The sequence below is a fragment of the Varanus komodoensis genome, unplaced genomic scaffold (genome assembly GCF_004798865.1).
Source record: "Varanus komodoensis strain SLA01 unplaced genomic scaffold, ASM479886v1 scaffold2, whole genome shotgun sequence".
NCBI lineage: Eukaryota > Metazoa > Chordata > Lepidosauria > Squamata > Varanidae > Varanus > Varanus komodoensis.
Window position 1 is genome coordinate 19,433,609 of NW_025335568.1, and position 24,903 is coordinate 19,458,511.

The following is a 24,903-nucleotide window of genomic DNA, read 5'->3' on the forward strand; positions in this document are numbered from 1 at the left end:
GGTTGACCATTTCATTTCAGCAGCTATCTTACAGCCAAGCTACTTTTCACAAAAACTGATGAAGAGGTGGTCAAAAAATCCAAGTTTACTCACCACTGTAAGAGGTATCATTTTTTCTTTCCTGATTTTCTATGTTAGTGTCATCTGTGAGAAAAAAAAAGAGCATTCAGATAAAAAAAGCTCATAGTTCACAGCCACCTTTTCTGCTTTTTCGAAACACTACAGCTGGGAAATTGGGAGGGGAAAGGACACAATGAACCAGTTCGCACAATCAAACAACCCACTATGATCTGTTTTAAATGGTGCTTGTCATGCCATGCACCCCTGAGGAAGGTGTGGAATGAATGGCTTGCAGGCGTGTGCGTGTGAATGCTATTTTGAACATATTAAACGTTACAAGAAACAAACACAATTCAGGAAGTAAACTCCCACTCCAGCCCTTTCATACAAAGAACGTTCCCTTTTGTGCTATTTTCTTCTTACGACCTATAGTCTAAAGTGGTATATTCATACTACCATATTAGAATTCTACCAGTTCATTTCTAGCTCACTTCAGATCTGCTCTTCTCTTCAAGGAAGACTAGTAGCTGCTTTCATCATTTAGCCAGACAACTTCCATTAGGTTTGCTTCCTAATGCTAACACAGAAAGAGTTATGGCTGTGTTTGCACATTTCAGAATGCAAAGGGTTGGGTGTACTGGAGTTGGTCAGGAGGGTATAAGTGGATACTAGTCCTAATGGCAATATGCAGCCTCCTGTATCAGAGCCAATATGCCCATGTGTACCAGTTATTGCGAGACACAGCAGGAAGGAGCTGTTGTATTCCTATCCTGCTTCTGGATTTCCTAAGGTCAGCTGGTTGTGTGAACAGGAGGCTGGACTAGCTGGACCCTTTGTTTGATCCAGCTTGGCTTTTATGTTCTGATGAGAAGGGGAGAAAGAGTGGCAGAGACTTGCACTTCATGTTCCTTTCCTTTCTTCACCACATCTGAAGTCATGTCTACCCAGGGTGACAACCTGTTGCCCTCCAGGTGTTGATGGACTGCAACCCATCATTCTTGACCACTGAACATGTTAGGAAGGTAGGAGGCTGCCTTATCTGGAGTTAGACCATAGATATGTCTGGCCCAGTATTGCTGAAACTGCCGAGCAGCCTCTCTCCAGGTTTCAGGAAGGATTCTTGCCCAGTACCACCTGGATTGGACTATGGATTGGACTTTGGAACTTCTGCATGAAGAGTATGTGCTTTATCACTGAGTTATGGCTTTTTTTGGCTGGGACTGATGGGAGCTGGAGTCCAACACTCTCTGGAGACCTACAGATGGTAATCGCCCTCTAAAGATGCTTGCAAAAAATGAGGAACATTAGCCAGAGACCACACCAACCTGGTCCACTAAGATTTGACCTAATTTCACTCCTTGGGTTTCCGATGTTTGGATTTAAGCCAATTAAGTATCATTTCCTTCAAAGAATTCTAAGCTGGAATAAATCCAAGCATCTCAGCTTCACAGGTTCAAATACTGAGCTTTTTACATATAAATGTTCAAGAAAATTACTTTTCTGAATGTAGCACATGTCTGACCTAATGCTTTTCAGGGATTTTGTTGTAGCCCATTCCATTGATATTGGTAGTCTCAATAAAATTAGATTTTTATTTTATTTTTGCTGATCCAGGTACTACATTACTGAGTTAATGTTGATCTTATGCTGGCCAGCAATACCTGCCCCTTGTGTCATAAGATGTTATTTCTCTGGCATCCATTCTTGTGTTTCCTTGAACTTTTCTGTATATTTAGACAGCTACTTTCTTAATGACACTTCTTTACTTACTCTCCTCCCTGTAGCCAGCCAAGTGTCTGACTGGTTGGGTCCAGAGGGCTTTAAAATGACCTTGAGAGCCATAGGAAAGGAGGCAGATGACTACATACAGAACTTTAGCTATAATGTGCCCACCAGCTAGGACCTCTCTACACAAAGGATTTATAGGCCATGCTTGGGAGCATGCTCATAATTTCCTCCTCCTCCAGGGCTTCTCTTGTGTTTTCCAGTCGGTCTCACAGTTTTTTGAATGCTGAATCATGCCATTGGAAAGGGCCCAGAAGGTCATTGGGTCCAATGCCCTGCTCAATGCAGGATTCAAGTCTTCCCTCCAGACTTTAACCAGGCCTGAGCCTGCTAAGCTTCCAAGATTAGGCAGGATCAGGCAATTCAGGCCATATGGAAGCTACTAAAACTAAGAAAAGTGCAGTCTATGGCTAAGTCTAAATTATAACAAATAAAGTCCTTGGGAGAAAAGATATCACTGTAAGTGCCAAGTGAGTCTGCTTGGAGAGGGCATTCCCATCACAGGCTACCACAAATGAGAATGAACTCTCTCTTGTAACCATCTACCTAAATTCATTCTGCAGAGAGCACATGAATGAGAGCCTCCAGATTTAAGAATTTAAGAAAGGTGACACTGGAGAAGACCAGTGGCCTATCCCATTCAGCACTATGTTCATGCAGTGGCAAACCAGCTGTCCACAGGATCATTCAAGTAAGATGGGTCCAAGAGGTCCATCTGCGCAAGCTCCTGTGGTATTAGGATGACCTGTGGTGCGAGGATACATGGTATGGGGTAGCCTGTTAATAGGGGCATAATCTTGTATGCTTTTCTTTCTGAGACTGGTTGATCATGGGTTGTTGCTTAACTATGGCTTGTTGTTGAAATGTAGGTTGTTGTGTTGTCTGAGCCAAGCCAAGATAGCCATCCATGGTAAACAACCAGCAGTTTACAACCCAGCAACAAACCAGGGCTTCCCCTGAAGAGTTTTTCATAGTTAACAAGCCGTTGCTTGTTAGCATAGGTGGTTCAGATAACTTGATAATCCATGGTTCAACAGCATCCTGCATTCAACCCATACTCAACTACGGAGTGTGCATTATTGTGCTGCCTGAATCGAATCACTGGGTCTGACTCAGCATATGCTCCACTGCATTTGGAGGGATTTAATTCTAAGCAAGTATAGATCAGCTAAATTAGCAATCTACCAAGGAGCACATTCCTCTGGTGGTATTTCAGGGGCTGCATGCCAGGGTTGGCAAGGTCAGATCTGGCACTGTGAGTGGCTAGAGGAAGAACTGAGTGGAGCCACCCCTGTTTGTTCCCCTTCTTCCCTCTCTCCTACTGCCTCCCTTTCAGCTACCCTTTCTCCCCACCACCTCTTTCCTACTCAGTAGGCTAGCATGGAAGAGATACCTGAGCAAGAGTTTCTATCTCTCCTCCCACCCCACTGCCCATTCTGGCTCTTTGAAAAGACAATCTGCCATGTCTGGTCAATAGTATTAAAGTTTCCACTTCACATCTTTGAAAACTGCCAGCCAATGACTGATGGCACCACATCAGCTTTAACTGATGTAGAAAGCCAAGGAAACAGACAATGATGGACAGATGAATTGCACCTGTTCTATAACTGTATGATTCTTTTCAATCACCCCTGCAGTCCTTTGGGGGGCTGTGAGTTGGAGGGACAGCTGTCCATCTAAAAAAGAATCTGGGACGAAGTCCAGACTCATTGCTGAAAAATGAGGAGAGCAGTATTGTCTGAAGTAAGTTTTTGTTGGGCAATGAACTGTGAAGTCAGGAGGGAGGAAGCCTAGTATTTTTGGCACAGTGGGCTTGTGTTTCAGATGGTCTGATTTTAGTGGGTGGTTAGGAGGCCAACAGATGGTATGGGAGAAAGAGACTCCCAAACTAACTTTCCTCCATCATATTCTGAAATAAACCACAGCAGCTTGTTTCTGTCTTTCCTTCCTTCCTTTCTTTTTGGATGGCAAAGAAAAGTCTTTCCATTTTTAAAGGGAAAACTATAACTATTGTTTTGCTTTCTGCAAATACTTCCAATTATAGGAATACACTTGTCAAAGTGACTGTGGATAAAACTGTTGCTCACAGGACCCAGTTCTTAGGGCAGGACCTTGGGCCTGGGGTAATTCAAGATCTTTCTCCTAGCTAGTTCTTCCTATTGTTTTGGTGTAATGCAAAAGTAATACTTGTCCAAATTCATACCAAAGTATAGGAAGGAACTGCGACTCGGGTTGCCACTTAGGAATTGGCCAATAAGAGGAAATGCATCACCAAAAGTGGAACAAAGGACTATAAAATGTCCATCCATCCATCCTTGCATCCATCTAGATGTAAATATTTAAAAGGAACTCAGTGTAGCTAGAAAAGCATCACATTTCACCACCATTAGGTAGACTGTGACCTGGTGGTGATGTATGTGGATGTTTAGTTTGCTACGTAGATACTAACTGTCAATGGGCAACTTCAAGGTTCTTGCTCTCTCCTCTTCTTTAAACTGATCTTGGACTAGACAAGATCCTTCAAGATCTTCCTTCAAAGAGAGCATTCCTTCAAGTAGAACAATGTCCTCTGATATCCCCTCAAACAGAGAACCTTTTTATGTAAAATAGAATGCATGCCCACCCTGAATATGATGCCCAAAGCAAAGGGATACTGTTACCATGGAGTGATATAGGCAAGGACTAACCTATACGAGACAAGAGTGTCTGTTTTTTCACATGAAACACCTTACTGGATGTCTTGGCGATTTACAGCCCTACTTATCAGCTGAAGTTTGGAAGGCTTGCTGATAAAGGTATAAAATTAAATTGTGGCAAGTCTCAAGTTTGTCCTCAAGCTTTACCATCTGAACCAGACCATATTGTTTCTGCAATATCTGTGTACTTAACCAACGTTCTAGTTGAGCATGTAGCCAGATAGGTAGTGCTAATCTTTAAACCACCTTAAGTTCTCCAAAAGAAATAGCCTGTCTCTTCAACTCCCCAGGGTGAGGACTTGCCACCTAGTTGTAAATTCTGGCTGGGGCTTTTTCCTAGCAACATGTCCAGCTGAAAACCGGCTCTTCTGGCTACTACTCTGTAATGGGCCAGCTTTGAGGTGTGCTCTTGGACCTGCAAGGCCACATTCATGCATGCAGGCATGTGATTGCCTTTTGTGGGGATGGCAGCTCTGATTACCTTTCCGCCACTTCCCACAGTAGTTTCTACATATGTGTGGCTGGAATGAAATAGTACAAATATTGTTGCCTTTTCATATTAGCAAGTATTGATATTCTTGGGGTGATCAAAGATGTAGGATCACAATGGGCCCTCAGGGAACTGGGGTCGCAAATATTAGGAGTGCTACAGACAACTGGGGGAGAGGAGGAGGAGGAGGAGGAGGAGGAATAATAAGTCAGTCTCTTTGCTTTACTTTTTCTCCTAGGTAATGGAATCTGTCTATAATGTACTTACTTTCAGGTGTTTCTGGTTGCATTACTGCTGTACTCTTGGGGGTAACAGGGTGCCTAGCTGTTGCCATGCCATTATGACCTATAGGAAAAGAAAGTCACCCAGTAAGCTTCACGGAGTGGGAGGATGTCTTGGGTCTTTCCAGTCCCTACAGCACGCTAGCTCTCATCATTACCATATTCCATCCTGCAACAAACGACTTCCACTTGTTTGTAAAGTCTGGATATTCCAGATTCTGTGCTGAGTTTTCATGCTGACAACAGATGCCCTCAGGAACATTTAGCACTGCCATGGAAACTCTCTGTAGGATTAGGCACAGCCCATGTAGTAAGTCACTCTAGATTTTATGGCAGACTGAAATGAGTCATTGCAAAAGCAGCTTGCAATGGGAATGAAATAATATACTTACCATTCTTACACATTTATTTTTTAGGATGCACACATTCATGGAAAAGTCATTCAAGTAAGCTCAGGTGGTGAACCATGTCTCTAAGACAAGGCTTCTTTCTGACTTGCTACTTTTCCTACATGCAGGACATGTTTGATAGGGGGGAGTATTCAAACAGATCAGCCCTGCGGATCTATGTCACTCTGCTGATCTTATTGCTTGACTTTAAAGCATAAACCGCAGCAGATGTTAGCCTTTGCCAAGGATCTCATCTGAGAAAAAGGAATAAGCCTTGCTGAGCAGAAGGAGTTAGTCATACAATAACCTAGATCATGAAGTATGCTTATATATGCACTGACTTTATATGTGAAAGATGCCTAGAAAAATTTCTTTCCATTAATTAGCAGAGGTTATTATTCTTATTTTAACAATGTTTTGATGTCTCCAGGCTAGTAAATCTGTTAGTGGGTCAAGTGGGTTCTGCCTGGTCATTCCTTGCAGTAGGTACTCTTCATGTTTTCTTCTTCTGCAAGAACTAGCACCCAGGGATAAGATTAAGAAAATTATACTGGTTGGTTGGTGCTGATGGGGAAAAAATTACCTCCCCCCCTTCTGCACACACATTAATGCCATTCAGAGGTGGCTATGACTGCTTTTTAAAAGAAACTGAAAAGGAAAAGAATGCGGGGTCAGGGGAGAGGGAATTTGATCGTGGTTCTCCAATGCTTCATTTAGTTTGGCCCTAAGAGATGGTAGTTTATTGTTTTTCCAAAGTTGCCAAATGGCCTCAGGTTGAAATGTAGAACATAAGTATTTCATAATACCTGGTGTAAATTCAGAATATTTCAGTTTAAGGACTGAATTCTGTTCCAGAGAAATTTTGTGAGCCACATTCCAATAGTAGGAGGGTTCAAATGATAAAAGAATGCGAACAAATAGAAAAGAAGCTCTTACTATCTGCCACTATGCCTTCAGAATGGTGAGAAAGGCAAAGAGAACAGCCCCCCCCACCCCTCCGGGATGTCACCAAACATTAGCAGTTGGAAGAAGGGGGATCGGCATGCCGAAGGCTTGGCCTTCTTGGGACTCCAGGTGACTCATTTGAACCCCTGACCTGAGATTCTGTTGTGGGGATTCAAAAGCATGCTATGGGAATTCATAGATAGTTTTGTTTTTGACAAGCTACTTTTGACCAAGTAGAGTTTGAATGGGTAGGAGTGCCCATATGCCTATTTTCTTTTGCTCAAAAGAATATAGAGAGATTTTTCCTGCCACTGTAGATAAGTCATTTACTTCATAACATCAGAAGAAATCTTTGGTGAAGGATGCTTCCCCATATAAAGCATGCCCTTCATGCAGGAAAAGTAGCATGCCCCCAAGAAGCCTTGTTCGATGCAGACACAGCGTACCACCTGAGCATACCTGAGTGTCTTTTCCATGGCTCTCTGCATCCCGAAAAATCTCTGCGTAAGGACCAGTCATATCTGATTTTATTCCCACTGCAAGCTGCTTTTGCAGTGACTCACTTCAAGCCAATTGCTTTATCTTCCCTTTTCATTTCCTGTTTTGCTCTTTTAACTGACACTCAGCATTTCACGATACCCTCTAGTGATCACTGACTATGTTCTATTTTTTCTTCTTCTTATGGTGTCTGTCTCCTTTGGGACTTTTTACAAAATGATTTTCTAATTCTCAGTACCCCGGGGGCTCCTAGTTGCATGCAGAAACCTCCCTCTTATTTTCCAGAGGCCCATCTTGGCTTCATTTCTACTGTAACTAAGCTTAGAATAGAGGAATCCAGGGGGGTAGGGGGAAATCTAGTAGATTTTCCTGTCTTAGATCAGATTCCATTCTTTCAATCTTGAACCAGCACCGACTCGATCCCATGTGAGTCTTCCCCATCACTTTTTATCAAGTCTCCTCCTCACAGCATGTATGATCCAGCAGTTCCATTTGTATTGGCAGCAAAACATCTGTAAGTGCTCCACTTATCTTTGCAAGCACAGATTGTTCTCAGGGACAAACCCAAGATCTGTCTATTACAGGAAAAGCCAAAATGTTTACTAAAATTATGTACTCCAGATATTTCAGATCTGAAGGTGAGAAATAATCCATGACCCTTGTTTATGGAACAAGTACCTTCTGGGATCCAAAGCAGAGGCATTCTCAATCACTTTCCATCTTATAATGAATGCCCAGCCTAAGTTCTTTATTAGATTCCAAGGTGGGATGGGAACCAAATGCCATATGAGACTCCATTTCTTCTTGCTGTATCTTATGCAATATTTTTTTTCTTTTTGGTAATACTAGGACCTGGCCAAGAATGTTGGTCTGATTTTTCTTTTTCTACTTTGGAGCTGGAGGTACTTAAAAAAGTTGAGTTTTATGAATTGGCAAGAGTAGTTTTCTTATTCCCCCCACCCCTTTCCTTTTTGACTGTCTTTGTAAAAATGGAGGCTTGGCTAAGAGGACAGCAGCCATGTTGCCATTTTGACAATGGAGCTGAAAAAATGGGGAAAGAAAACATTCCATCTTATCTACATTTTTCGAAGGTCAGTCAGGCTGCCAGTCACTCAGCTAGGTTGGCTGTTCATGATTCATCTCCAAAAAAGGTTAAAATAAGGAGACAAATTTGTATAACATTTTCACAAAGTTCATGTATAGGTACTGTTGCAAGTTTAGAAATGATTATTATAATTTAAATAGAAGTATAGTACATGTCACTAGTACATTCACGATTAGATTAATTTCACTGTAGTGCAGAAGACTGCAACCAGGTGACTTTTGTGCCTTGCTCAGCTGCTGTCCTGGTGCTAACAGTGGATGGGCAAATTCAAGGTCCAGATTTTTTTAAATAATTCTTTATATGAATACTGAATTTAGACTGGGACAGTTGCTCAAATGGAGGACACTTTCAAAATAAAGGCCACTGCTTTGGCAGCTCTTGCAATAAAAGTGTGTCCTCTGTACTTTTTATATTTTTAAAAATATGAAATGGAGAATTAGAGAGAGAGAGAGAGAGAGAGAATAGAGGCCCCACCCTCACCACTTTTTAAAAATGCAAGCAGTTAAGGAGCCCCTGGACACCAGTGATTATCCTCTAAATTTCTCCCGCATCTTTGCAATGGAAAGATGGCCATGTGAAGGCGGTGGTGATGATGGGGCACGGTGCATGGATAGGGTGGATCTGCCGTAATCCTTCCTAGGCATACATATGATAAGAGGCAGAAAAGTTCTTCCTTACCTGCTGGCCACTTGCTTTTAAAAGATCCAGGATATTCCCAATAAATGAGAAGCAGTGTAAATCTAAGCAAGTGTGGGCTCAGAAAATACACCCCTTTCTTGGCAGCTCTGTACGCCCCCAAACACTCTTCCCATCATTGCACACTGCCCCAAACACTCTCCTGAAGCTTTCCTTTACTTATTTGGCTGTGTTCAGGTCAGGTGTGAACTGGATGTATTCTAATGAATAAACTGAAAAGAATTTGTCATCTATTCGTAATAGCATGGTTCAAGCTGAGGTGGGAAGAGAAGTGCCCTGTACCAAACTTTCATATAAGAGCATAACAAGCCACAGATCATATTTTTGGAGGCACTTGGCTCCAAACTGCTAATGCAAGGAATAATTCAATTATCCAGTCTAGCCAGTGCACTAAATTATATAGCCCTGTTAAGGGCTTCATTAAGTACAGAGTGTCAGCTAAAGATCTCTTGTTTGATGACCATAACTGGAACTACCTAAATGGATATTTATTTCTTTGGGAATTTTTTTACCCCTCACTTCCACACAAGTGTCTGGTAACATTGCAAAGGTTCTCTCCACCCCTTTTATCTGTTTAACAGTTCAGAGAGGCAGAGCGAGTGAACCCAATGGAGCAATGGGGATGTGAGCTGTGTCCTAAGCTGAAACTCTAACCACTATACCACATTACAGCACTGCATCCCCACATCACTCTGGATTACCTCTAGAAGGCAGAAAGAGAGAATGTGGAAGTGGAGCTCTCATCCACAGAAGTAGCAGTATCCTGTAATGCATGGAGCAGGCTGGGATAAGTTTTCCCGCATTTATCAGGTTTAGGTTGATGGCACCCAAACTCAAAGGCTGGCAGTCATCCAGTGCAGGATGGAAAGACCAGAGGAGGCAGTCTTTGCCTCCATCCTCCCATCTCATGTTGCCCACTAGATGGGCTTTTTCACCTGTTAAACTGGAATGTCTTGGAGGCAAAGCTAGAGAACCATCATGATACTCATATTCTGGCTACTCAGGTCTCCTTCACTTCCTGTTCCTGAAATTCCTCCTCCTCTCTCTCTCCACGATCACTTTTCTGAGCTTGGAAAGCAGCCAGTATAGTTCCTTCTATGCAGGATGCAAGTTAACACAGGAGCAAGGTTTGGAGCTCTGCTTCCTTGGTCTGAGATTGAAATACTGCCTCCAACCTCAGATCTGGGAATGTGAACAACCCTACAGTCTCTCTGTTGCTATCTAGGGTCATGCTGGGAGTTGTTGCTTTCTTAACCTGTTTAGGATTCCGCCTTCACCCTTTGACCAGCAGTAGAAAAATCAGCAATGAAAATTTCTGCCTGGCTCCAGTTCAGAGGGCTGAGAATGCAACAAAGCCTCTTAGCCTGGAAGGGATGCTGCCACAGTAATGCAGTCATTAAATTGTTTAATGGGTTAGTTGTCAGCACTTGATTATGTATTGGGCTGTAATGGATATGGCTTACCAGGTCTTGTTGATGGAGTCAAGGAAGATGGTGAAGTCAAAGTCTGTTTTGGTGAGGCAACCATCCCTGCAGATATTTTGATAAGATAAATGACATTGTGTTAACTGTTCTCAAAACATATTTGTCAAAGGAATAATCAGTTGCTGAGTGACAAGAAACCAGAGTTTTTCAACAGAGCTGTTTTCTGAGCATCTTCCTATCCCACCCCTTAAAAATTATTTTTGCTCTAAGCACTGTAAAATCCAACCATTCATAACAGAAGATAAGAATATTCACTAGTGTAAGCTGAGAATATTATCCCATCCCATAACAGAGTGTAAGAACAATAAGTAGACTTCCATGATTTGAGAGTTATATTTTCAGAACACTAAACTACATGGTGCACTAAGTAAGTCACATGCATTCTCACCACTTTATTTAACTTAATGTGAATGTGTAACACCCTGATATCACCAGGGGTGGGGAGCTGAACTTCCACCCTTCCCTCTGAGCCACATTTTCATCCTAAATGTCACCAGCCCAGCTGTGGGGATTAGAAACAACAACCTGTCTCTCTTGTTTTTAGTTCCCCTGGCAGAGGCTGGTTGAAAATCAGGGAAAACATGATTGGGTGGGAAGGTTTAAACCTCCTCTACCTGTATGCAGTCATCTCAACCTTAGCATTTACACTAAGGCAAGAACAATTTTAAAGAATAAAAATAAATAAAAATAGGAGAATAATTTGCATATATCATACCAACTCACCCAGCTTACTCACTTGCTTTTGCTGTTTTCTTACCCTGTTGGTGGTGGCTGAGTTGGTGAGTATTTACTGCTGTTGTCCCATTTACATCCCACTTTTTTTTTTTTTAACTTGCAAGGCATCTGAGGTGGCCCACAGGTTCCCCTTCCTCTCCACTTTAGCCTCAGTCCTTTGAAGTAGGTTAGGGTGAGACTGACTCGCCCAAAGTCAACCAGCGACCTTCAAGGCTGTGTGGTGACTCAGTCTAATGCTCCAGCCCTTAACACAGCACCTGCCAATGGAGGGCAAGAAGGTCCCTCTGCCAACACCCCCCTCCACTGATCCCGTCCCCTCCAGCTTGCTTAATACGGGAGAGGTGGTCTGGAGAGGGGAGCCTACACAATGTGTGTAGGTTTTTCAGAGACAGTCTGTGCACATAGAACTTGTATGCCCTTTGGACATTGCCCCACATATTTGAGGGTCGTGGGCGACCATGATCACAGCAGCAAGGACAGAACCAGGAGCATGACACCACTCTCCCTTCCTGTGATGAGCCACCTGGGTGACTTTGGGCCAGTCACAGACGCTCAGCCCAGCCTACCTCACAGGGTTGTTGTTGTGGGGATAAGATGGAGGAGGAGAAGATGTAGGCTGCCTTGAGCCCCTTGTAGGAAAAAGGCAGGATATAAATCGAAATAAATAAATAAATAACACTCAAGTAGAACTCTAGATTTCCACTGAAGTGTTGCAGCGGTATCAGGTTAGAAGTAGCCACTTAGCACCTTCTGAACTAGGAAGGTTATGAGCATTCAATCAGGGATGTGGGGCATCCCTTGCTTCTCTTCTCCCCATCCCCATAAAATGCTCCCCTCAGTGCCTGTCCTGAAGACCTCAGCTAAATGAAAAGAACCCTTCTGAGGGAGGAGTCCCTCCTGCAATTTAAGAAGGTTTTCCTGAAATCTCAGCAGGGACTCCCGCTTTTCCCATGACTGGCCAGGCAGCATCTATTGACCATAGGATTGTGTATCCAAAAAGAATGAAAACCTAGTCGAAGGGAGGGAAGGTGCTTCTGGTTTTTTAGCTGAAATAACAAGGCAGAGAAAGGGCTTCTCTTTGTTTCTGAAATGCAAATCTGGGTGAAAGTGTCAGTGAAGGAGAAAGAAAGCCCTCAAGGTTGGGAGGGTTTTTCTCACATGCATAACAAGAGGTGACAGCAGCCACTGGAGTTGGAGCAGAGAAAAGAACTGCAGACAGATCTCTGCTCTTAAGCTGGATTCATTTTCTGAAGCTTTATATCACACCTCTGTTTTAATTGAAGGGGGCAGAGTTGTTCAGAAAATAGATGTCCCTCACCGGCAAAGCACAAGCAAGGACATACTGAAGAAGGCTTCTAAAGAGAGAGATAAAGAAAACCTGTAACAAAATAGATAAGTTGTCTTACACTCTTTAGAGTCACAGTACCAGTGTAAGCTTTACAAGAACATTTAGGATTTTTTAACGTCAAAGGTATTCTTCACTTTTCTGGAATGCACGTGACTGGCTGCGAGAGAGCGGAGAGAGGGCAGGTGGCAATGTGGTGATGCGCAGTGTGAAGAGGGATGAATTTCCTCCCGGACAATCAAGCTCTTGGCTATCTGCTGTGGTTATCTTGAAAGGGAACTTAGAAAGGAAACTTGATTTCTTGGAACAGTAACCCATTTATGATCACACTCTATATTTAGCATGGATTCCTTTAATCAGGGGGTAAACATCTGGCACATAATTGAAACTTGATTTTACTGCACTCAGAATATTCAATGCCATGGACAAATGGGAAAAAACCCCTTAAATACCACCGTCTGGGTAGAATCGGGCGGTTTCTCCTTTTGCCTCCCAAAAACTGGACGAAGCAATGATTTGGGTCCCTTTCTGCTAGGTTGAGTTTGCACTTCTTCCCTCTACTAATTAGTTAGGAACAAAGGGAGTTGTGCAGGATGAATCATGCGCCTCACAGCCTGGAGTGCAATTGCACTGGGTAAGGGGGTTGGTTTGGCTGGTTCTCCTGCCATGCTCCTTTCCCCAAGTTCATGCTTTTGGCAGTTTATCAAATAGTTATTTGGCAGGCTGTGGGGAGCACAGTTGTGTCTGGAAAGATGGTAGCATGAAGAGGCTCCTCTCCATGTGCCTGTTTCTCCAGCAGATTTTGCTAGAGCACCTGGCAACTTGGTCATTCCTGGAGAATGAATGTCTATCTTATTACCATGCTTGATATGTGCTGTTTTGATAAGTCCTTGTTCAAAAACTTGTAAAAAAACCCAGATCTGCTGACTGAAACCATTTTAGTCAATCAACATTGACTAAACACCATTTTAGTCAATCAACATGGTGCCCTGGATGGTTTTCAGGTGCCTACAGGGGCAATGGTGGAAATTGCCTTCATTTCTTCCTCCAGCAGGAACATCTGTGGGATTACAGCCCTCTCTGAGAAGGGAAGGAGCTGTTCTGTTCAGGGAAGGAGCACTCTGGATCCAACTCATTGTTGTCTTTCCTCCCTAAATCAAATACTGCAAACCTTTGTCTTTAACCATAAGAATTTGAGGTTCTATTCCTGCAAACACACAAGGAAGTAGTGGAAAATATTGGATTCAAAGATGACTGAAAATAGCATCATTCAGTTTGCATGGTATTTGTATTAGGCTGTCCTACTACCGTTAGCAAAGAAATGGACTTCCGGGGTAATTCAGGCCACTGCTGAAAAGACAGGCTTGTCTTTCTTCATTTTACCTTCCCTACGTGCCGCACAGTTTAATTTTCAGTAAGTTTAACTCTAGGTGGCTTTAGTGATACCCTCAAGCAAGGAATTTCTCCATGACCTAAAGGAAGAGAAGCCTTGTTCTTTTCTTTCTTTCCATTCATGAGGGCTTGTGTTAAATGTGGAAAGACAAAAACAGAGGTTACTCCCATCCTCAGAGCTTACAACATCATTTCAAGTGATAGTGGCATCAGAATTCAGCAAAGCTCTATTTGGTGCTTTCTTTCTCTTGGCAACAACAAGGACTTGGGTGCTGCAGGTAAGTAAAAAAGAAAAAATGTGCTTCCAGTACTATGGTTAACTGTGAAACCTTCATGTGTAATTATGTCTTTCAGATGCTGTAAGGCAGCCCTTGCTTTTAAGAAGTCCACAGTATTCCTGTCCAATACACCTTATCCATTCACAGTGCACACTAAAAGGAAAAGACAGCTTATGCGGAAGGTTGGCTAAGGCCATATTTTGAGTTATGTAAGAGGAGAGTCAGCTTCAGATTTTCAGGGCTCTTGGACTGCACCTCCATGGATCCCATCTTTCAATGAGTTTATCATCACTGATACCAGTAGCTGTTTCTCCATATCCTCTTTCTCATCATTGCTACCACTTGCTTGCATGTCAGGCAGAGAGCCAGAGAACAAGGAGGCCATGGCTTCTCCTGATCCTCCTTCTCATCACCATCATCACCTGGGACAGAGTGAGAGGCAGGTGAAGAAACAGTGTAAGGCCTAGGTGTGGATGGTGGGTGGCTATGGTCAAGATGCTGGGACCAAGGTGCAGATGCAGAGCGGAGGTTTGTGCCAGGTTTACAGGGCACACCCTGTAAACAGGTACATCAAGAGGCAACAGGTACATCTTTGAACAGTCTGAGGTTGAGAGCCAGCAAGACAACAAGGCTCGGGCAAAAATCATGGTTGAAGAACTCAGTCCAAAGGCCAGGTACTGGAATGACAGTCACGTTCAAGAGCAAGGAGAGGCCAAGGAAGAAGGGTGTAGGTGCTTGGTAGGGCAGGAGACAGGAATGGAAGCAGGAACAGGCTGGAGCTGGGCAGCAATCAGGCACATGGGCTTGGAGCAAAGTCTTGGTTCAAGGTGAAGTTGGAAGCCAAAGCATGAGGTAGCCCCATAACAGCTTGTGTTGGTGTGGCAAGGAGTAGCAGTGCTTCAAAGCCTTCTGTGTAGCTTTGCAGGGCTTCCAGCTGCACTGCATGATTGGCACACTGCAGTTCCATGCAAGTACTTGCAAGGCTGTTCTTGGTTTTGTAGGCATTTGCAGGGTGAATCAGAGTCCGATCCTGACAAGCAGGTTTATTATTTATTTTATCTATCAAAAGCTTTTCTATCCCATCCCTTACAGAACGACTTGGGACAGCTTACAAAAAATTGTCTCCTTGCAGAGGAGAGGAGGAGAAGCAAGTCGAGAGTACCAGTACCTTTCGTACTCAAAGTGTCTTTACTGATGAAATTGAGCAGAGGATCCTGCACAGAAGCCAAATGGCATCCCTTCATCTAGCCCTTCCTTCATGCATGCTGTGACTCTCCCCAGCAGTTTTAGGAAAGCCTAACTGTTGAGGAGAGAGGTCAAGAAGAGAGGTCACTTGGGCTGGATCCAACCAGAAGACTGGCCTCTCTCCATCCCTGATCTATGGCATCCTATGAGGGGAAGCCGCATTCACATGACAGAGCTGTGCCTGGATCTCTTGTCCTCTTTGATGTATTTGAGGAGGGAAAGAAAAAAATTCCACTGGGGGTTTAAACCCATTTTTGTGGGATGGCACAGCTTGGGTTCGCTTGGTCAAAGCACTGGGACTGTTTATTTGTGGGGGCAGTGATATCATATGCCACTCCTTTTGGGGTTCTCTGTTCCCTTTGAGTTTAGCTGCAGTCCTCACTGTGGTTTGACTAGAGGAGCGGGGTGGAGGGGAAAAGATTATCTGAGCATTATTATATGTGGCCAGGGTAGCTTAAGCAGTCATACAGACACACCCAAAGTCTTCTGTTCTTACATCAGACCCAAAGATGCTTTCACCATCTAAATTTAGCAAATAGAATAATTGCAACTTTGAAAATTTCAGTGGTGGGTGCACAGACTTGTTAAAAGTCTTCAAAGAAGTGCTAGTTCAAAAGATTTAGAGAAGGAAAAAGAAAAAAGAAGCAGAAAGGGAGATGGCACCATCTTTGCATTTCCAGGGGGAACCTCAGGAGTAAGGGAAATAAGACTGAATTTGCAAGGACATTTAAGAGAATAGAAGATATTTGGGTGATGTTTTGGCCGACAACTCACATCACCTCTTAGACCATTTGGTCAATGGTGAGCAATTGTAAAGGAATAGGAATTGGCATTCATGGGCATTGCAAGTCAAAACAACTGGAGGGCAATAAGCTGTCCACCCTTGGTACAGATACTGTTAAAGGCAAGGACATTATGTTAGGCTGCCAGTTAACTGCAGTCATATTTAGTAAGTGTTTATTTCTTCATATCATAACCCACTGTTCTTCTTGCAAGGAACCCAAGGTGGCTCACACTATTTCTATTACCTTCTGTTTTATCCTCACAACAATCCTGTGAAGGAAGCAATGCTGCAAATCAGTGACTGGCCCAAACTTATCCAGAATGGTTATCAGATCTCCTGAGTCCCAGAGCAAAATTGGCATAGAGGATTGTGATTACAGTAGAGTTGCTTATATAAGCAGGCCATTGCTTACATCAGCTCAAGCCAATGCTTCACAGCTGCCACTGCCTGGCTTGCTTGGAACACAACTTCACCATCCCAGGGCATGCCATTCTCCAGTTCTCTTCCTGACCAGCTGCAAAGTGGTGTCCAGAACTGATCCGTACCGAGTTCACAAAGGATGACTACAAACTGCAGCAAGTTCAACAGGTTGTTTGCATGAGTTTGCTAACCTTGTTCAGAAAACTTGGATGCTTACTTCACTGCTTCAGGTATCTCTTTTTTATAGTATGCTTACAATAAATATATCAGTAGTAGACAGAAATGCAGCACTTACTGGTAGCTGTACCATTGGATGTTGATTGCCGTACAGTTGTAGGGGTCGGTGTCTGTTGGGTTGATGAATTTGTTGGATTTGCTGATTTGAAGGTATCACCTGAAAAAAAGAATATGCAACTTTTTATATGGCTTTCCCCTTTTCCATTTATACCTTTTTTTTAAAGAAGCAGCGTAAGTCTATGAGAAACAGAGAGAAAAAAATCCAAAGTCCACACATGCGCAATATTTCATTAGGATCAACAACACTTTTGAGTTTGGTTCAACCAAATTGCCACAAAAGGGGATACAAACTTTTGAGTTGTTATAATCTGCCCAGAGAGCTTTGGCTATGGAGCATTATAGAAATTTAACAATGACAACGACAACAATAGAGTTTTCTAGAGCCCTTCATTAGGATAGTTAGTACAAGAGGCAGGGGATGGAGGAAGAAACAGAAAAGTCCCTATAGAGGGTCTTGTGTTGTGCCCATGAGGTCTGTGTTGCAAACTCGGCCAGTTTTGTTTTTTAAAATATTGGTCCAGCTCTTAATTTTGTAATGCTATGCAAAGATTCCAATCCTATACCCATTTATTTTGGAATGATGTCCTAGTCAACTGTTCTTGCCATCACATGTAGGGCAGAAGGGAACACACTCCCATAGCCCACCTTCTCCATCGGATCTCTCAGAGGTTAGTCTTTCCCTCTTTCCTTCCCAGCAGGTCAGGACAACTAACTAAAGTATTTATTATGTTAAAATGGGTCAGCTGTCTGGGACCTGTGATACAATAGGAGTAATGCAGAGGTTGTCAGCAAAATGTAACAGACATGTTAGGAAGCCTGATCATTAGGGCGGTTACTGTTCATGCCAAAAAGTTAATTCAAAACTGAATCCCTCTCCTCCCATGGAACAAGGAGGTTACCCTTCCTTTTGGGCCAGACTGTTGGGAATGCCAAGCACTACTCAGTTGGCCTCTTATCATCATCTGGTGTCAGGTGATGGGACTGATTACTTTCTATCCTTCCTGCTCTGGCCTTCCTGTTCAACATTGTCTCCTCCTGAACCAGAGATAATCTGGTTCCCACCAGCTGCTTGGCTTATCTTGGGGAATATTGGCCTAGGAATTTTCAGCTAGGCGTTCTGACTTTGCCTCTTCTTCCAGGTCAGATTCAGACTCTAAAGTAACCACCTTGGAATCCTGTAGTTTGGGGAAAGAAGACCCAGTCCCTATAAAATCCCTATCTTCCAGGTTCTGCCACCCTTACTGTGCTGCCTAAGGTCCACATGACTGGGTTTCCCAAATCTCAGGGGCCTGCAGAAAGAACAGGTGCCTGACTGTAAACCTTTGCTCTTGGACTGTAAACCTTTGCTCTTGGACTGTAAAAGAGCCCCTTTGCGCTCTTTTACAAAGGACAGTCTTCTCCTGCAATTGCTACCTGAGAACTGTTCTCTATTTGAAAAGTTACCAAGTCCAAGTCTGATTGTAAGGATAAAGGACCAACAGATGGAAAAGCTGAACCATGGAGTTCCTCATCAAAATCAAATAGATGTAGATTAAACAAGGCAGACCGAGCAAGGTTGCCTGGTTACAATCTTCTGCACTATACTGAGAAAGAGAAATTTCTGCTTAAAGTATAACTATCTCCAAATAAGCAACTATACATATAAATTAGCACATACAAATTGGTGACCTGTTTCATCCTCTTTCATTCTTGTGCATGTCCTCCCTCCCTCTCTTTTGCAATTCATAAGCGGTCACCCTATCTTTACCTGGAGTATGATGAGTTCAGGCTTTGTATACCTGCATTAATACTTAAACTCCCTTTGAATTTATCTGATCCAAATCAAGCTGCAAGTAACTGGAGGCCCAGTGCACAAGTTGGAAGGTTAAACTGAATGTCCATATGGTGGAAGAGCAGGTGCACCTTCCTCCCCTAATCTCATGTATGACGCAATTGAATATACATCTTGTAGCTTCAGTAAAGGAGGGTGGTTACTCAAGTTGTTGAGCACTTGCATGGAATACACATGTACATGTGCTTACAGGTCCAACTTTGCTCTTGACTATTTCTCAAATGTGTATTAGATTCATAAGGTTTAGATAAATACTCAAGATTTATATAGATTTTTGTTGACTGGATAAAAGGACTGTGCTTGTTTGAATAATACACTTTGTGAAGAACTGGGTAGTCTAAAACAGACAATAGTTTAGCCAGGCAGGTTTATTTTGCTGCTAGAAATGGACTGTTGAAGGGCTGTTTTTGAGAGCTTCATCATTATTGAGAAGGTCTTTTTTTCTGTTCTGCAACATCAGGTACTGCAAAAAGAACTTTTATCTATGCATCTGAAACTGGTAGACAAACCAGAAGCATTCACTAGAAAATAATTGTTCTGGTTATAAATGATCAGCTTCTTGTGCTGCAGAATGCAGCTACCATATCAGAATAAAAATCAGTACTATACGCTTAAGTCTTGGTTATGTATAAATCCTCATCTTAGACAGAACTATATCCAAAAAGGAAGAAAAAGAAAAATCAGCTTTATGCGTTTTTGTTGTGGAAAAGGTAATTTTTACATCATTTTTGCATTGCCAAGCACTAAATGAATTCATTTCTGTCTGATGGAATCATTCATCGTCATGTTCTAAAAAGCATTTGCTTTTTGGAAAAAATGTCCATGTTGTAGGAATTTGAGATCATACTATCTGGGTGTGGATCAGATAATGGATCTAGACTCGGTTGTAGTTAGGTTCCACTGAAATCAAGAAGTCTGATAAATCATAACTTCTCACATTAGATTAAGTCCTAGTCCTTTCAATGGGTTTACTTTAGGTAGGTCTAACCCAGAATGTAATTCTTAGACTGCATTCAACTTTTTTTAAAACCCACAGCACAATGATTCTGTTTAATTACCCAAGGGAACAGCAGTCCATTTTTGAAGATGGGATGGAAAGGAAATGGTCCAATATCTTATCAAAAGGGACTTAGGCAAATTCATGGAGGATAAGGCCATCGATGGCTACTGGTTGTGCTGGATAAACATTACGTCCTGTATCAAGGATCCAGTAAGCCAGTTGCTGGGGGACACAAGCAGAAGGATGCTCTTGCTTGCAGGTCCTACTCTGCGGGCCTCCCTCAGCCATCTGGTTGGCTAGCAGGGGAACGGAGTGCTGAATTAGATGGCCCTTTGGCAGGACAGAGCAGATCTTTTCTTATGCTCTTGTCTGTGCATTCCATGCCTGCCCTCTTTTCTGTCAATGACCCTTGCCATAGCTTTTGTCTCCTCTAGCTCTTCAAAAAGCAGGAATCATGATATTAGCACCCATTTACATTACACAGAGTCATAAAAATGAATTAGCAAATGCCATTATAGTATTTTTAGAAAATGAAACAGCATTCTCCACTATCTTCCAAGGGACAATGCAGTCCTGCTTATAGGCAGCAGCATAGAATCCTTCAACTTGAGAAAAGGAAATGGCACTGGAAGGAAATCATTCTAAATATTATTTGCTTTCTTGCAGCCACCTGGTTCTCCGTGACAGCGTGCACTTTTTCTTAGATGGTAAGGAAATGCAGCTGAAGTTCCTATCCCAACAATATAGGAATCGAAGATTCAAATATAAGGAACAGACACTTAAAGGATGGAGCTGATCCAGAATTTCTCCTACAAGGAAGAGGAGAAGGCTTTCTCAATAGAAGCATCCCAGTTATGAAATGCTCTCTCCAAAGAGGTTGCTCTTGCTCCAACATTGCTATCAGTTAGGTCTGCTGAGAATCTCTCAGGTGTGCTGGAGTGCAGTTTCTGTAATTTCCAACAAATGTACTGGAAATTATGGGATTTGTGGGCCAACACACCTGAAGGTCACCCAGCTGGGAAAGGTGCCATCATCTTCATTTTCTTTATATTGCTCAATAGCTCTGGGCAGTAGGTACAGTAATGGATGACAAAACAAATACAAATACACAAATACAAATACAATGCAGCATACAGTCTGAAGTTTGATTCATGTGTTAGGAAATTTTTAATTTAGCTAGGCATTATCTGATTTACAGTGCAATAGATTTTTTTCCAAAGTGAGTGAGTATACAGGAATGCGGCTTTAATCCGTTCTAAGATTTTTATCAGCGGGTTCTTTTTGGGGGGTGGGGGGATTGGTTTTATTCTGATTGCCTTCCCAAATTCCAATATGATGAGGTAGCACAGGAAAAAATGTTTTCGGTAGATAAATGTTCCATTTTTATCTTGCTTTTCAGCCATGCTGAACATCAAGGGAGCCTTCACCAGCCTCTCCATCCAGGCACTGACCAGCCCCAGATCTACTTAACTTGAGCCTTATCATTCTGTACCACGAATCAGGCCCTCTGTCAGAAAGTGAATCGAGTGGCTCGCACAAAGTTTTATAAGGCAAACATGTGGACTGCAATCTGGAACCTAGATTAAGGAGGTAGGTCTGCAGAAAGAATCAGAGCTCTTTTCATGGCCTGTTCCCTTGCTTGAGATAGCAATGGGCGAACATTTCATTATTCCCAGTTTTTATGTGAATTCAACACAGTTGCATCTGTTTTGCACATTGAGCAAAGTGTCACAGAGCTGCACACCAAAATGCACACTTTCTGGAACTGAGAGCTACAGTTCTGCTGTGCCCTGCCCCACCTTGCTTTAATGGTGGGCTGGCTACTATGATCTGGGCTACTGGAGGAAGCTTTGGGATGGGGAATCAGGAAACCAGCCACTCCTCAGTGGCAAGATAAAGAAGAGATGAATGCAGGAACAATTGGCCATTTACCTGGGGTGCAGAGGAGGAGCCCAAGAAGCAAAGAGTAATATGATTGGCTAGCTGTCCTGGCATACTGTGCAGACGCAGGAGGAGGAGGACAGATGGAAGCCATAGGTGAAAAAGTGCCACGTGGACCACATGGGCAGATTCTGCCCTACTGGGTAGAGCAGAAGACTCTGATAAGAAGACCCATCCCAAGCCAAGGCCCAAGTGACCTTGTTGGAATTGCATGCCTGGTGAATGTCTTGCTTGGCAATGTGGAGAAAGATGGGAAGGAGAGGTCTGAAATGGCCTGCAGCATGTTGGCATTTCCCCTTGATGGAGTGCGGAGGAGAGGTTCCCCATAGGCTGGAAAAAGTCTCCAGGTGGCTCCTGTTTGAACACAGTGGAGATCACTGCTATGCATGCACACTTCCCTGGGAGTAAGTCCCATGCAAGTCCGTGGGGCTTGTATTTATGTATACGTGCATAACATTGCACAGTTAGTGCAGAAAGTGTTCTGGCTTCAGGTTTTGGGACTAACAAGTCACTTTCACTGTAAAACATGGCTTTATTTGCAACTTGCCACATTGGAAGTTTCTCATATGCATTCACGTAAGAGCTCTCTTAATCAGTGCCTAAAGTATTTTGAATATTTAAGACATTACCTTGATTAGTTGTGTTTGGGGTCCTTGAAATGCTGTTCACTATGGGAAAGGTGGGATAGACAAAAAAACAAAATTAATTTTATTATTAAAAATAGCCTAGTCTGCTGGAGGGAAAGAAGTTTCAAGTAACATTGATCTGTGCCTTTTTGGAAGATCTCTTGATAATACATTCCACATTTCATATGAAAGCTACTTAAAATCATATTTGAAACATATCATTCTAAATTTCTATTTTGCAGAATTGAGCACCCTTTCTGTGCTCATGTTAGGAAATGCAGAAAGTGGCATCATCATATGAAACTTCTATATTGGTATTTTTTAATATACCCTTTTTTGCAGCTTCTTTTTTTCAGTGCAGCATTCCCTTTCCCGCTCATGCCTGGCACCCTCTTGTCCCTTCAGATAAAAGCTCAGTCAGGCAATTGACTATTTTCCTTATTGATTACAATACCTTTAAATGAAAAGCAGCCCCAAGAAGTGCTAATTTTGAATGGGTGAATGCATAGCAGGAACGATGACAAACTATTTTCCTCAGGCTGTTTGCACACAGTTGCGTGCTGTTCCGGATTTATATTTACAACAGCAAGACAGTCCAGAACTCCAGGAAGCAGAGTTGATCTGTCCGTCTGTCCAGCTATGTCTGTGACCAGGTTCCCATGATCACAGAGGAGGAAATAAGCCACAATAGCACATTTCCCCTGCCATGTGCATTGGTCATGTGCCATGGGGCTTTGCATAATTACCCTTGGCAGCATGGCTTGTGATGGCAACGATGGCTTGTTGCCATGGTTAACAAGCCACCCAGGACCACGGCCGGTTATAGGGATCTGGAATGGTTTGTCAGCTATGACAAAAGCTGCCCTCATGAACAATTAGGCAAATCCCAGTGCCCTGCAGATGACTGACATGCAGGGCAGGGGAAAGAAGCAACGCCCAGGGCTCCTTTCTTTCTCTTTCCATTCTAAGTCTTTTGTAGAGCTTTTGTAAAGTTAATGGCTCTTAATTACCCATTCAGGAATAAACTCAAAATACTTTACACTGCCACAAGGAACAATGTATTGCAGCTGAGAAAATCCACTTCTCCCCCATTAGCATTCAGTTAGGTGGACAGTCCAAAAATTCATATCCCTACTCCAAATACACAAATGTATTGGCTGATGGAAGGTCTTACTTTCATTTGCAGGAGGCATGGAAGAGCTGCCTCGGGAAGGAAGGGGCAGAGTCATTCACTTCTCCTAGCCCAGTCGCATGCACCCAAGTCTGGATCCAACCCACAGTAGTGGCCCAGCTGTGCAGCCGCCTCAGTCTGCCAAGCCATGTTCCACCCTGCTTCATCTTTCAACCCCAGAACCTTCTTTAGGAAGAACTCTCCTGTAGCTTCAGTGGTTTCATGGGTGTGAGTAGCTACTGCGATATTTACAACCCTCTGCAAGTATACAGTGTTGTGCCTAGCTCCCCTTGTGGTTCCTTCATTCCCCCTACCTCTCCGGTTGGCCAGCTCTCGCCTCTGATGCTCATGTTTCAGATCCAACTCACTTCCAGAGAAAGTGTTCTCCTATTGTAAGTACCCTCACACCAATCTGTGCCTTCTGCTCTAGGCATCCAGCTTCACAATACTACATGGAATATCTTCTACATGGAAGACAGTTCAGACTGGAAATTGAGTACTTTCATGTGAAAGCAATGGATATGGTGCAATGGGTTTAATCCAGTCCACAGACTCTTAAAGCACTGGCAGGAGCTAAACATAATTGTTTATATGAATTATGTTGACTGATATATATAGAAAATTGAAGTGCACCAAACAATTCTAAACATGAGAGCTTACCTGTGGAGTTTGGGCTGCTTTCATATGCAGATGATCCTGCACAGAGAATGTTACATATTCAGAGTGATTTCATTTTGCAGTTCAGGTTAGTGTTACAAAAAACAATCTAAGGATGAATGGATGGACTGTATTATTACTGACATTCTATCAGGCGCATGGTACCTTGTCCCACCCTGCTTTTCCATACAACAAGCCCGTAGGAAGAGTGGGCTGTAGGACAGTGAATGGCCCAAGGTTTCCCAGTAAATTTTCTGGACAAGAGAGAATTTCACATCTAGCTCTCTCATGCCCTGGTCTGACATTCTACTACAGCTTCTCTTTACACTGGTGCTCTCCAGCTGGGCCAGACTTAAACACCCGGAAATCCTAGCCAGGGAGTTGCAGGCTAACACATTTGGAAGAGCCCAGTGTGGGACACAGCTGCACTACCCTGAGCACACTGATTGTCTGGGTTTGTTGCTGCTGAGTTCAGAATAAACAATGGCCAATGGAGTTATTTGCTAGCTGGAACTGCTGGGTGCCACGAAATGCTAACTTGAGGGAATAGAAAGTCCTACCCTTATCTGTACATGCTGGTAAATAGTGGCAAAACACTTCTCCCTCTGGCAGTAGAAGTACAATAACAACAAAGTAAAAGATGAACAATTTCTGCTTTTTATGATACTCTGAATCTGCATATGGAGGCTCTCTCATTTTGTCTAATGGTAGGACCAGCTCTAAAGCAGTTTCAGCTAACAAACTACCTCACT

General features: G+C 43.0%; 1 protein-coding gene across 5 annotated transcripts in view; it reads right to left on the minus strand.

Moving 5' to 3' along the window:
• EMCN (endomucin) overlaps positions 1-24,903 on the minus strand; it is a 55,342-nt gene that overhangs the window by 15,218 nt on the left and 15,221 nt on the right. For all 5 annotated transcript variants that reach the window (XM_044429065.1, XM_044429064.1, XM_044429066.1 and 2 more), the window contains exons 3-8: positions 24,155-24,190; positions 22,327-22,365; positions 16,924-17,022; positions 10,409-10,474; positions 5,299-5,376; positions 94-144 (exon numbers count right to left, since the gene is read on the minus strand). In XM_044429065.1, the coding sequence (XP_044285000.1) occupies positions 94-144; positions 5,299-5,376; positions 10,409-10,474; positions 16,924-17,022; positions 22,327-22,365; positions 24,155-24,190 (369 nt within the window). The remainder of the gene's footprint in view (positions 1-93; positions 145-5,298; positions 5,377-10,408; positions 10,475-16,923; positions 17,023-22,326; positions 22,366-24,154; positions 24,191-24,903) is intronic.